At 43.2% G+C, this 13031-nt stretch overlaps 1 protein-coding gene across 5 annotated transcripts in view; it reads right to left on the bottom strand.

Annotated features, from left to right (window-relative positions):
- Nucleotides 1-675: 675 nt before the first annotated feature.
- LOC147121110 (synaptotagmin-14-like) overlaps nt 676-13031 on the bottom strand; it is a 262320-nt gene continuing 249964 nt past the window's right edge. For 3 of the 5 annotated variants that reach the window (XM_085980841.1, XM_085980853.1, XM_085980831.1), the window contains 2 exons: nt 12969-13025; nt 676-1987 (listed from right to left, as the gene is read on the bottom strand). In XM_085980841.1, coding sequence (XP_085836967.1) covers nt 1674-1987; nt 12969-13025 — 371 coding nt within the window. In that variant the 3' untranslated portion in view covers nt 676-1673. The remainder of the gene's footprint in view (nt 1988-12968; nt 13026-13031) is intronic. The other 2 variants (XM_085980846.1, XM_085980836.1) reach the window with 1 other exon arrangement.

The following is a 13031-nucleotide window of genomic DNA, read 5'->3' as shown; positions in this document are numbered from 1 at the left end:
AATCTTGTTTATTCAGGTATTAAGGCTGAAACAAGTAGTTGCTTTGTTGCTCCAGCCAATGTGCTTTAAAAGAACGGCTGTCAGATAGCAACTGCTTATCGTATCAAAGTATGAAATATTAAAGTCTGTTGCAATATGTGATAATTATATTGACCCTGTATAAAAAAATCTGAGTCATATTTCAATGCAGCTTATTACAGGATAAATTCAGCAGTGCTGAGTAAAACTGATATTATTTGATCTTCCTATATTGTTTGAACACACCAGATCATTATTCTTATTTTTTTTAAATGGTTATTCCATGACAATTTCTCTGAAAGATCTAAACTAAATCTGATGTTTCCCCCCCTAAAATTATGTACATTGAAATATGTTGTTATGAATTTGCTTTGTGCTCATAGAATTAACAATGCTGGTGATGGGAAAATTAATTTCCTCCAATTACATTTTGTGGCAGTCCACACTACTTCTAGACCATGTACAGAATGGTGTGGGTGTAGGTCAGTACTACAGTAGACATTGTGGAAAAGCTGGCATTGGTAAGGACACATGTATCATAAAGGGGCTGTATATCATTTATACAGCAGATGCACACTGTTTATACAACTGCTATACCCATCAGAGATACTGGAGAAATGAATACTAGTGCGCCCCCCCCCCCCCCCCCACCCACCCAATTCAGCAATGCACCATGTCCTGCTCTCAAATAGCAGTTCTCTGCTTTGGTGACCATATATATGTACTCCATGTACAGGAGTTAAGAGGCTGATCAATACACCAGCCATAGGGCACAGCTAAGAGGAATTTTTCAGCTTTTAAGCCAGTGAGTACTAAAGGCACCTTCACATACCATATAACTAATTATTTTAGTGAGTGGTTATTGTTGCAACTTTTTTTTATTAATCAATAAAATGATAGGAAAATTTCTGTTCAGTATAATTAATAATCGTGGCCAGTTGGCTTCTGATACAGTGACCAATCAACAGTATTATTGTGCTTGCTTTCTGTGGTACTAGAGTTTCCTGCCGTACTTTGCATGCAATTGCTTCCAATCACAAAGCTTGTTACGGGAAGTCAGATAGCAACTCACTTCAGCAACAAAAAACAGATTCCAGTGGTGGTGGCTGGACATACAAAATGTTAATAGCCGATACTTGAATGTGTTTTTCTTACTTTTGATAATCACTAATATATGATATACTAATATTTCACTGCCACGACCATTTAAAAGTAAAATTGCTAAATTTGTGCCTCACCAAAATAATTTACCATATGGTAGTTTCTTCTATTATATAGCCTACATTCCAACTTCACAGAAATATCTTGTGTTGCAATATATGACCACTATTTTTCTGCATATCCTCAACTAACGACTTGAACACTAGAGACCATGTTGTTTGGGCTTTTCAAATAGTATAATTTTTCTCTAATTCTCTAAAAACTCTTGTGCCTCATCCTATATGTTGCATTGATAGTAAATGATACACATTATACAGGAAATTGTGTTCCCTCACATTTTCCTTAAAGTCATTTCTTTTCCAGCATTATCATGAACTGAGCCAATAATGAGGCAACTGTCGTGTTCTACAACCGTTGGTTTGGTTAAGAAAGAGTCTGAAAGAAATTGTGTTGAACCCCTGAGCCAAAGCCCACTGCAGTCCACAGCATATTCATTAGGATTCCAATAACGAATGCCACCGACAAACTTGCTGTCCCTTTGATTCCTTCATTTCAGTCCAATGGTTCAGCTCTTCCTCACCTGAGCTATTGAGGCCTAGTGAAATCCAGCCAATCATTTCCTTGCGTTTCATGCTCCGTTTGTTATACACAGACAGTATGAGTGTCACATCGGAAAGCTGAAACAGTGCTACCTGAAAAATGAACGTTTCTTTGTACACAGGATTTGGCTGACCTCGACGGATGGACGTCTTACATTTGGACATCTCCTGGCCCATAGAATTCAGCAATGTTAACTTGACATACGTGTCTGGAAAAGCAATTTGGTTTAACAGAGGCATCAGAAGCAAGAAAACACTCTTTTTATAATCACTATACCGCTACCAATATCAAACACTTAGCAAGCTTCCACTAGCCACAACACTTGGTAAGCATACTAGTCAGTCTCCATAACGGAATATACAATACATAGAAGAAATGAAAAGGTATGCCTAAAAGGTAGCAGAGGTGATGAAAATGAATCAGGAACAAGGGGTAACAGGGAGCACAGAGAATGCCATCAAAACAATTTGGCATGGGATGGACATTAAGTATAGCAAGAGCTGGAATAACAATCTCTCCATGGTTTTATTGTTCTTTGTTTAAATTCTGAACTCATTGGCAACAGTTATGAAGAAAATAAATTTGTTACGTGAAAATAACTGAATCTGTTTGAGAAACATTATCAACTTGAATCTTGGTGACTCTGAATGTCGGGCATAATCTTTTTCTTGCAGTAATTAGTTTTTTTTTCCAATTTTGTACTGACCAAGGTGAGGGTTGACAGTGTCCAGAAATGTTCAATTTTACACTTTGTCGACAGTCCTATATCATCAGTATAGTATAGGCTTCATTCTATATACAACTCTCCTATCCTGGCTTAACAATATATGTCAGCCCCAACTTCAGAAGAACACTGTGAAATTTTCATTTATGATGGGCTTCCTGTGTGAGATTGCCAGTATTGTGCCAACTACTGCTGAATTTCAGATAGTTTTCTGCTGGGGATTCATACCTGTGCTATATTGAAACTGCCCAAGTTTATTTCACGTAGAACCCTTAACAGCAATCAGTCTATACTGGATTTAAAAACAGGTCCCAGAACTAAAAAGATAGTACACTAACATAATGTGTGCACTGGAGCAACCTTTTCTTTAAAAAGGAAGAAAATCTATTTTGTCTTTAATATTCCTCAAACATAGTATTACATAGAAATTACTAAGCAGAAACACATAATCCGAATCCCATGTGCCTGCTCTGTTCTCGTACCCCTTTAATCCCCTTTCAAAATCGCCAATCTATTCTTAAATGTTAATCTGTCACCCGTTACTTGCCTGAAAAATGGTCAACCAGCTGATGAAAAGCTGGTGGGCACCTTGGACAACCATTTACACGCCTGATTCAATTTTCAGACAGGTCTTTAAATGGAAGCCCAGCACTCCCACCCAAAACAGGTGGGAGGCTGCTTAACTATGCAAATCAGGATCTAGTTATACAAGGCATTGAGCGGTCTAACCAGTGGTCCTTAAAGGGACCGCTATAGGCCATTCAGGTTTTTTTTAAAAGATGTTTGTGCAACGAATAGGAGCGTTCCACTCACTGCTGGCCCATTCTCGCCCTCCCTCCAGGATCAGCTCCCCCAAAACAGGCCCTGTTTGCCGGTTGGCTTAGTGGAGAAGCCGGCTGATTTTCTGCCGCCCGAAACTGGCAAGCTGCAGTCACCAAACAGGCACTACACTGTAATATTCAAATAAAGCCTGAACCCGAAAATGTTTCGAGCCTCTTGACTGTGGCCTTGAGTGGGTGCCGCAGGTGCACCACTAACTTTGCGCCTGTTTTGGGCTTAAGATGAAAATCTGCTCCCATCATAGTCTCTGCTTCGATCACTAATTTTGGTAGTGCATTCCACAGCTTCACAATCCTGTGTAAAAAGGTTTCTCCTGCTCTCTATCCTTAATCTTTCAACTTAGAACATAAGAAACAGGAGCAGGAGTAGGCCAATTGGCCCCTTGAGCCTGCTCCACCATTCAATAAGATCATGGTTGATCCAATCTTGTCCTCAACACCACTTTCCCGCTCTCTCCCCATACCACTTGACTCCCTTGTTCCCTTCCTTGACTTCTCCATCTCCATTTCTGGCGATCGACTTTCGACAAACATCCACTACAAGCCCACCGACTCCCACAGCTACCTGGACAACACTTCCTCCCACCCCGCTTCCTGTAAGAACTCTATTCCATTCTCCCAGTTTCTCCGTCTCCGCCGCGTCTGTTCTGACGATGCCACCTTCCATACCAGTGCTTCCGACATGTCTTCCTTTTTCCTCAATCGAGGATTCCCCTCTACTGTGGTTGACACGACCCTTGACCGTGTCCGTTCTATTTCCCCGCACTTCTGCTCTCACCCCTTCCCCTCCCTCCCAGAACCACGATAGGGTTCCCCTTACATAAGAACATAAGAAATAGGAGCAGGAGTAGGCCAATCGGCCCCTCGAGCCTGCTCCGCCATTTAATAAGATCATGGCTGATCTGATCCTAACTGCCAATCTACTATCACAGAACCATCTCCTGAATCTAACAGAATTAGACACACGAAATAGGAGCAGGATCAGGCTACACGGCCCCTGGGCCCGCTCTGCTACCCACAGGGCCATGTCCGATCCGAACCTAGACTCATGTCCAAATTCCTGCCCGCTCCCCGTAACCCTTAATTCCCTTTACTTCTAGGAAACTGTCTATTTCTGTTTGAAATTTATGTAATGATGTAGCTTCTACAGCTTTTTGGGGCAGCATATTCCATGGACCTACCACCCTCTGAGTGAAGTAGTTCCTCCTCATCTCAGTTTTGAAAGAGCAGCCCCTTATTCTAAGACTATGTCCCCTAGTTCTAGTTTCACCCATCATCGGGAACATCCTCCCCGCATCCACCCGATCCAACCCCTTCACAATCTTATATGTTTCAATAAGATCGCCTCTCATTCTTCTGAACTCCAATGAGTAGAGTCCCAATCTACTCAACCTCTCCTCATATGTCCATCCCCTCATCCCCGGGATTAACCGAGTGAACCTTCTTTGTACTGACTCGAGAGCAAGTATGTCTTTTCTTAAGTATGGACACCAAAACTGTATGCAGTATTCCAGGTGCGGTCTCACCAATACCTTGTACAACTGAAGCAATACCTCCCTATTTTTATATTCTATCACCCTAGCAATGAAAGCCAACATTCCATTGGCCTTCTTAATCACTTGCTGCACCTGCATACTAACCTTTTGAGTTTCGTGCACCAGGACCCCCAGATCCCTTTGTACTTCAGTACTTTCCAGTTTCTTGCCATTAAGATAATAGCTTGCTCTACGATTTTTCCTGCCAAAGTGCATAACCTCACACTTTCCAGTATTGTATTCCATCTGCCAAATCTCTGCCCACTTACTTAGCCTGTCTATGTCCCGTTGCAGGTTTTTTATGTCCTCCTCACTCACTACTTTCCCTCCCATCTTAGTATCATCTGCAAACTTTGATATGTTACACTCGGTCCCCTCCTCCAAATCGTTAATATAGATTGTAAAGAGTTGGGGACCCAGCACCGACCCCTGCGGAACACCACTAGTTACTGATTGCCATTCTGAGAATGAACCATTTATCCCAACTCTCTGCCTTCTGTTAGATAGCCAATCCTCTATCCATGCCAGAATATTACCCCCAATCCTGTGATTTTTTATCTTAAGCAATAATCTTTTGTGTGGCACCTTGTCAAATGCCTTTTGGAAGTCTAAATACACTACATCCACTGGTTCCCCTTTATCCACCCTATATGTTACTTCCTCAAAGAACTCCAGCAAATTTGTCAAACATGACTTCCCCTTCATAAAACCATGCTGACTTTGTCCTATTAAATTATGATTATCCAAATGTCCTGTTACTGTCTCCTTAATAATGGACTCCAAAATTTTACCTACCACAGATGTTAGGCTAACCGGTCTATAGTTTCCAGCCTTCTGTCTACTGCCCTTTTTAAATAAGGGTGTTACATTAGCAGTTTTCCAGTCTGCCGGGACCTTTGCTGAGTCCAGGGAGTTTTGGAAAATTATTACCAATGCATCCACAATTCCTACCGCCACTTCCCTCAAGACTCTAGGATGTAAGCCATCAGGTCCAGGTGATTTATCCGCCTTGAGTCCCATTATTTTACCGAGTACCACTTCCTTAGTGATTTTGATCGTGTTTAGCTCCTCCCCCCCATAGCCCCCTGTTTGTCCAGTGTTGGGATATTCTTAGGCCTAGAAATTCGGTGGCACCCCGTTTGGGGCGCCAAGCTTGCCTGGGCGCCGGAATTACCGCTCCGGATGGAGCCGCTTGCGCCAGCCGGAAATTCAGTTTCAGCGCCCGAAATGGAAGCGGGGCGCTGCTCGAGGCACCCCGCTTCCCTCTTGGGGCGCTGCAACTGAATATCGCAGCGCACCATGCCGCTGCGCCACATGCTGCGGCACGGTATGCTGTGGTACTGCAGGCCTTCCTCCCCTTCTTAAAGGGGAGGGGCCTGCACCAGCGCGATCGGAGATCGCAAATGCCGGCAAAAGAGCCCGGCACCGAGGAGAAGTGCCGGGCTCTTGGGACACAGCCGGCACTGGCCGGGGGGGGGGGCTCAGGAGGCCGGGGACGGTGGCGCGAGGAGGTGCTGGCAGGCGGCCAGCGAAAAAAATGGCCACCCCGCACCTCCCTTTTAATTAGCGCCACTACCGCCGCAAGTAGGCCGCCCTGAACCAGTCGCAAATTGCGACCGGCGTTACAGTGGGGGGCGTGACCAAATATCGCGATCGGGGCGGTAGCGGGGCGCTGCGCACACCGATGACGTCATCGGTGGTGGCGCAGTGCTACAGGCTAATGCCACCATTAGCGCCCCGCTAAATTTCGCGGGAGGCGTGGCCAGTGGCGCTAAACCCACTAAGTGCCCTCTTTGGGCGCTAACTGGTGGCGCAGCCCACCGAATTTCTAGGCCTTAGTGTCTTCTACTGTAAAGACTGATACAAAATATTCATTCAGTGTTTTTGCCATCTCCATATTTCCCACCATTAATTTCCTGGTCTCATCCTCTAAGGGACCAACATTTACTTCAGCCACCCTTTTTCTTTTTATATAACTATAAAAGCTCTTACTATCTGTTTTTATATTTTTTGCTAATTTACTTTCATAATCTATCTTCCCTTTCTTAATCAATCTTTTTGTTATTTTTTGCTGTCTTTTAAAGTTTTCCCAATCCTCTATCCTCCCACTAGATTTGGCTACCTTATATGCCCTTGTTTTTAGTTGAATACTATCCTTAATTTCTTTACTTAGCCACGGATGGCTGTCTTTTCTTTTACACCCTTTTCTTCTCAGTGGAATATTTTTTTTTTGGAAGTTGTAAAATAACTCCTTAAATGTACACCACTGATCATGTATCGTCTTACCCTTTAATCTATTTTCCCAATCCACTCTACTCAATTCCGCTCTCATACCTTCATAGTCTCCTTTATTCAAGCTTAGCACGCTTGTTTGAGATCCAACCTTCTCACCCTCTAATTGAATATGGAATTCAACCATGTTATGGTCACTCATTCCAAGGGGATCCTTTACTAGGACATTTTTAATTAATCCTGTCTTGTTACATAGGACCAGATCTAAGGTTGCTTGCCCCCTGGTCGGTTCAGTTACATACTGCTCAAGAAACCCATCCCTAATACACTCAATGAACTCATCCTCAAGGCAGCCCTGCCCAATTTGATTTGCCCAATTAATATGATAGTTAAAATCCCCCATAATTATAGATGTTCCCTTATTACAAGCCTCAACTATTTCCTGATTGATACTCCGTCCAACATAGTTGCAACTGTTCGGAGGCCTATAGACTACGCCCACTAGTGTTTTTTTCCCCTTATTATTCCTTACCTCCACCCAAACTGTTTCATTATCCTGATCTTTTGACCCAATATCATTTCTCTGTATTACAGTGATTCCTTCCTTTATTAACATAGCCACCCCACCTCCCCTTCCTTCCTGCCTGTCCTTCCTGATCGTTAAATAACCTGGTATGTTTAATTCCCAGGCATTGTCACCCTGCAGCCATGTTTCTGTAATGGCCACAAGATCATACCCATATGTAGTTATTTGTGCCATTAACTCGTCTATTTTGTTACGAATGCTACGTGCATTCAGATAGAGAACTTTCAAAGATGTTTTGTGACACTTAGTTCCTGCTTTTGCCCTTTTTATTACTTTACCTTTTACTCCATGCCTTCTGCCCCTTCCTGACACGCTCTGGTTTTTAATTTCCCCACTGCTACCTAAGTCTATGACCTTCTCTGTTGTCATTTTTATTATTTGCTCTCTAGGAACCTCCCCCCCACTAGTTAGTTTAAAGCCCTCTCTACAGCCCTAGTTATATGATCCGCCAGGACTCTAGTCCCAGCACTGGCCAAGTGAAGCCCGTCCCAACGGAACAGCTCCCTCCTGCCCCAGTACTGGTGCCAGTGTCCCAGGAAGCAAAACCCATTTCTCCCACACCAGTCTTAGAGCCACGCATTTAACTCTCTAATTTTATTTGTCCTAGCCAAATTCGCTCGTGGCTCAGATAATAATCCAGAGATTATTACCCTTGAGGTTCTGTTTTTTAATTTGACCCCTAGCTGCTCATACTCCTTTAACAGAACCGGCTTCCTAGTCCTATCTACGTCGTTTGTACCAACATGGACCACGACAACTGAATCCACCCCCTCCTACTGCAAGTTTCTTTCCAGCCCAGAGGAAATGTCCTTAACCCTGGCACCGGGTAGGCAACACAGCCTTCGGGACTCTCGCTCTCGGCTGCAGAGAACTCTATCTATCCCCCTAATAATACTATCCCCTACCATTACAACATTTCTAGTTACTCCCCCCTCTTGAATGGCCCCCCGTTCCACGGTGCTGTTGCTCATCCTCCCTGCAGTCCCTGCTCCCGTCCGCACAGGGAGTAAGAACCTCGAACCTGTTGGACAAGAGCAAGGGCTGCGGCTCCTCCAGCTCTACCTCCTGGATCCCCGTACCTGCCTCACTCGTAGTCACACCGTCCCGTCCCTGACCATGGGCTACATCTGAATTAATTAACTTCATAGGTGTGATCACCTCCTGATACACAGAGTCCAGGTACTTCTCCCCCTCCCTGATGTGTCGCAGTGTCTGAAGCTCAGACTCCAGCTCATCAACACGGAGCTGGAGTTCCTGTAGCAGCAGACACTTGTCACAGACGTAATCACCGTGAGCCTCAATGGGGTTCACCGGCTCCCACATCTCGCAACAGTAACACATCACCTGCTCCATTCTATGTAATTAATTAAATTTTTTATTGTTAGTTATGGACACCCTCTGCCCGATTATAGATGCTAGTATCCCCTTTAATTAATTGGATTTAATTTAAATCAATCCCTCTAATTACACCAGTTAAATGGTTTACCAACACTCACTCTGCACCAGAAAGGCCTTATTAACTACACCCACAGAGTTAAAGTTTGAAAAGAGCACCTAACACCCCACTTACCCTAACTCACACACTTACCCAAACTCACAGCACTCTCTGCTGACTCGCACTCAGAGTCCTCACCTTTCACCCCACCAGCCTCCACAGTCATCGGATCATCCTCCGCCTTTTCCGCCACCCCCAAAGTGATCCCACCACCAAACACATCTTCCCCTCACCTCCCCTTTCAGCATTCCGAAGGGACCGCTCCCTCCGTGACACCCTGGTCCACTCCTCTATCACCCCCAACAGCCCTTCTCCTTCACCTGGCACCTTCCTGTGCAAGTGCAGGAGATGCAACACATGCCCTTTTACCTCCTCCCTTCCCACTGTCCAGGGCCCCAAACACCCCTTCCAGGTGAAACAGCGATTTACTTGTACTTCTTGCAATTTAATATACTGTATTCGCTGCTCACGATGCGGTCTCCTCTACATTGGGGAGACCAAACGCAGATTGGGCGACCGCTTTGCGGAACACCTCCGTTCAGTCCGTAAGGGTGACCCTGAGCTTCCGGTCGCCTGTCCCCTTAATTCTCCGCTTCACTCCCACTCTGATCTCTCTGTCCTCGGCCTATTACATTGTTCCAATGAAGCTCAACGTAAGCTCGAGGAACAGCACCTCATCTTTCGATTAGGCACTTTGCAGCCTTCCGGACTCAATATCGAGTTCAACAATTTCAGATAATAATCCCTGCCCCCATTTTTAATGCAGTATGATTTTGCCATTCCCATTTGCAACATTTTCACAGTATGTTCTTTCAATTCCTTCCTCCCCTCCTAAACCCCCCCGCCACCCCGTCTCTGCACCTGCTTAATATGTTACATTTCCAGCTTTTTCCAGTTCTGATGAAGGGTCCCAGACCTGAAACGTTAACTCTGTTTCTCTCTCCACGGATGCTGCCTGGCCTGTTGAGTATTTCCAGCATTTTCTGTTGTTAGTTCAAATGTCTGTCAATCTCCGCCTTGAATATATTCAGTGACTCCGCCTCCACAGCTTTCCGGGGTAGAGAATTCCAAAGATTCATGACCCTTTGAGAGAAGAAATTCCTTCTCATCTCCGTCTTAAATGGGCAACCATTCTGAGACTATGCCCCCTAGTTATAGATACCCGCACTAGGGGAAACATCCTCTCAGCATCCACCCTGTCAATTCCCCATAGAATCTTATATGTTTCAATAAGATCACTTCTCATTCTTCTAAATTCCAATGAGTATAGGCCCAACCTGCTCAACCTTTCATCATACGTCAACCCCTTCATCCCAGGAATCAACCAGTGAACCTTCTCTGTACTGCCTCCAATGCAAGTATATCTTTCCTTAAATATGGAGACCACAACTGTACACAGTACTCCAAGTGCGGTCTCACCAGCGCCCTGTAAAGTTGCATCAAAACTTTCCTACTTTTATACTCCATACCCCTTGCAATAAAGGCCAACATTCCATTAGCCTTCCTAATTACTTGCTGTACCTGCATGCTAAGTTTTTGTGTTTCATGTACTAGGACCCCCAGATCCCTTTGTACCGCAGCATGTTGTAGTCTCACTCCATTTAAATAGTAATTTACTTTGTCCTCTCATTCTAAACCTCTCAGTCACTTGAAACAGTTTTTTTCTATTTCCATCCCTTCATAATTTTAAATACCTCTTCATTTGTACTTTTTAGAAGATAGGTAATAACTGAACTAAATAATAGTTTTCTATTGCCAAAATATAAATATTACTATGACTTATTTTATTTTTTATTTACTGAAAGTCAGAAGGGATAGAGCAATAATATCCATGGAAAAAGCTTTTTTGTTTGCCTGATCTGGTGGAGTTCAGCTGTCTACTTGAGCTGGTTTTCAGAATGTGTGCAGTGGTAATTTGGCAGAGCCACAGTTTAGGGGGCAAACTGTCACTTACCCTACTTGGATCTAGCTATCAAGAATGTGGTTTTTCTAATTTTATCTGCAATTTCCTAATTTTGCCACTGTTTCCCAAATTGAGACATAGGCTTAATTATAAAGGTACATTTGAATTTGCTCCCGGCTAATCTTAGTGTTTTGGTGAAACAATTGTGACTGTTGAGGGGCAATTTTAACATAATCCAGCTGTCAGAAATGTCAAGAGAGAGTAATATTAGGTGGGGTACACCCGATCCTGTGGGTTTCCTGCTCGGCATGTTAGGTTAAAATTACTCCTTGGTCTCTAATTTCTGGATGACCAATTCATCCAGGTTATCTGGTAATTTTGTTCAGAATTTCAGGTTTTATTAAAAATAAATTGTCAATCATGTTTACCATGTGTGATTCAAGGCGTAAAACTCCAATAAACCAGATCACATTAATACTATGAAATCTTGATCAGAACACATGGCCTGTAATTTGCGGTCAACGGCGAAGCGAAGGTGCTTGCCGCTGACCTCGAAGAAAGCTTCCCACGGAGATCTCGCGACTCTGTGGCGAAAACTTGGAGGTTTCTCAATGCACAATTGATTGCAGTGCTCTGTAATGGGAATTCCCAGCGAAGAGCTGCAGTGACATCAATAAGCTGTATAAGCAGCCAATCACATTGAAGAATTCTCACAGACAGCAAACCAGGAAAAGAAAAGCAGCTTTAATCCAGACTTTTAAAAAATGTTACAGAGGGCGAAATAAAGATTGGGACTTTCACATGAGGATAAGGTAGAAGCTGAAATATCATGAACAACCTTTAAAAAAAAATTTAAGTTTAAATTTTTTTTTAATTTTTATCATGGAGAAATTTGACATGCCACAAATATAAAAATTAACTTTTCAGGGCCAGCACGGTTGTTTAGCAGTCAATACACTGTTAAAACCCCAGTTACACCTATTCCAACAAGGCTTAACATTTAATGGGGTATTTACCAGTGATATTAGCGCGGAAAAGCCCAGGTTTCCGTCAATTCTACTGATTTCACTGATTATCAACTATGCGGGGGAGGGGGGTCCACAGCACAGCCTGTGTTGGAGCAGTGAATGACTGACCGCAACTTCAGGATATCCGCGTTTAGATGCGTATGCGCTAAATCCTGAAGTTGCGTTTAGTTTCAGAGGGGTAATGACAGTGAACGCTGACAGTTCACCGTCATTACCCACCGCAAAATCTGGGCCAATACTTAAGTGCAAGGTCTGGATCCAAGCATGAGATATTCCCAGTTCTGAATCTTCAAAATATTAAATTGGGTCAAACAACTGTCAAACATCACCTACAGAGAGCAGTACATTTTAGAAATTGTGTTAAATATATACACAATTGTATTAAATGTTTTCTGTTTTGCTTTTGCAACTATTAACTAGTTAAATAAATGATTAATTCACAAATGATTAGGCAATAAAAGGTGTGTCAACTATCTTTACCTGGAGTTTTATAAAAATCCTGATCAAAGCATTAATTTTTTTGGCAAAACAGATATGTGTTTATCAGGGTTCAGCCGTACCTTTGTTTTGAATTTAAAAAACACTACGCTTCTAATATCCTGATTCTATATACAATAGTGAATCATAGAACTGTATACCTAGTCTGAATGACCTTCTCCACATCTTTTTCCATAAAGAGAGATGGTTAGTTCCAGCAGTATAGTTTATCCTGATCACAGAAAATAACATTAGTTAAAAGTTTCTTTTAGTAAGCCAGTGCGAATGGTGGACAGCTTCACTGCTGGCAAGTTTCTTTCACATGAAAGAGACAAGAGCCACTAAATAGCGATCCTGTACTGGAACTCACCTCGGATTATATAAACCTGCCCACCTATCAAGTGTTTTAGACAACAGAACAGTCCATCTGACA

The sequence above is a fragment of the Somniosus microcephalus genome, chromosome 3, assembly GCF_052327205.1.
Source record: "Somniosus microcephalus isolate GS21.2 chromosome 3, FLI_Smic_1.0, whole genome shotgun sequence".
In the NCBI taxonomy this organism is placed as follows: Eukaryota; Metazoa; Chordata; class Chondrichthyes; order Squaliformes; family Somniosidae; genus Somniosus; species Somniosus microcephalus.
This window is presented reverse-complemented; position numbering and strand designations above follow the sequence as displayed.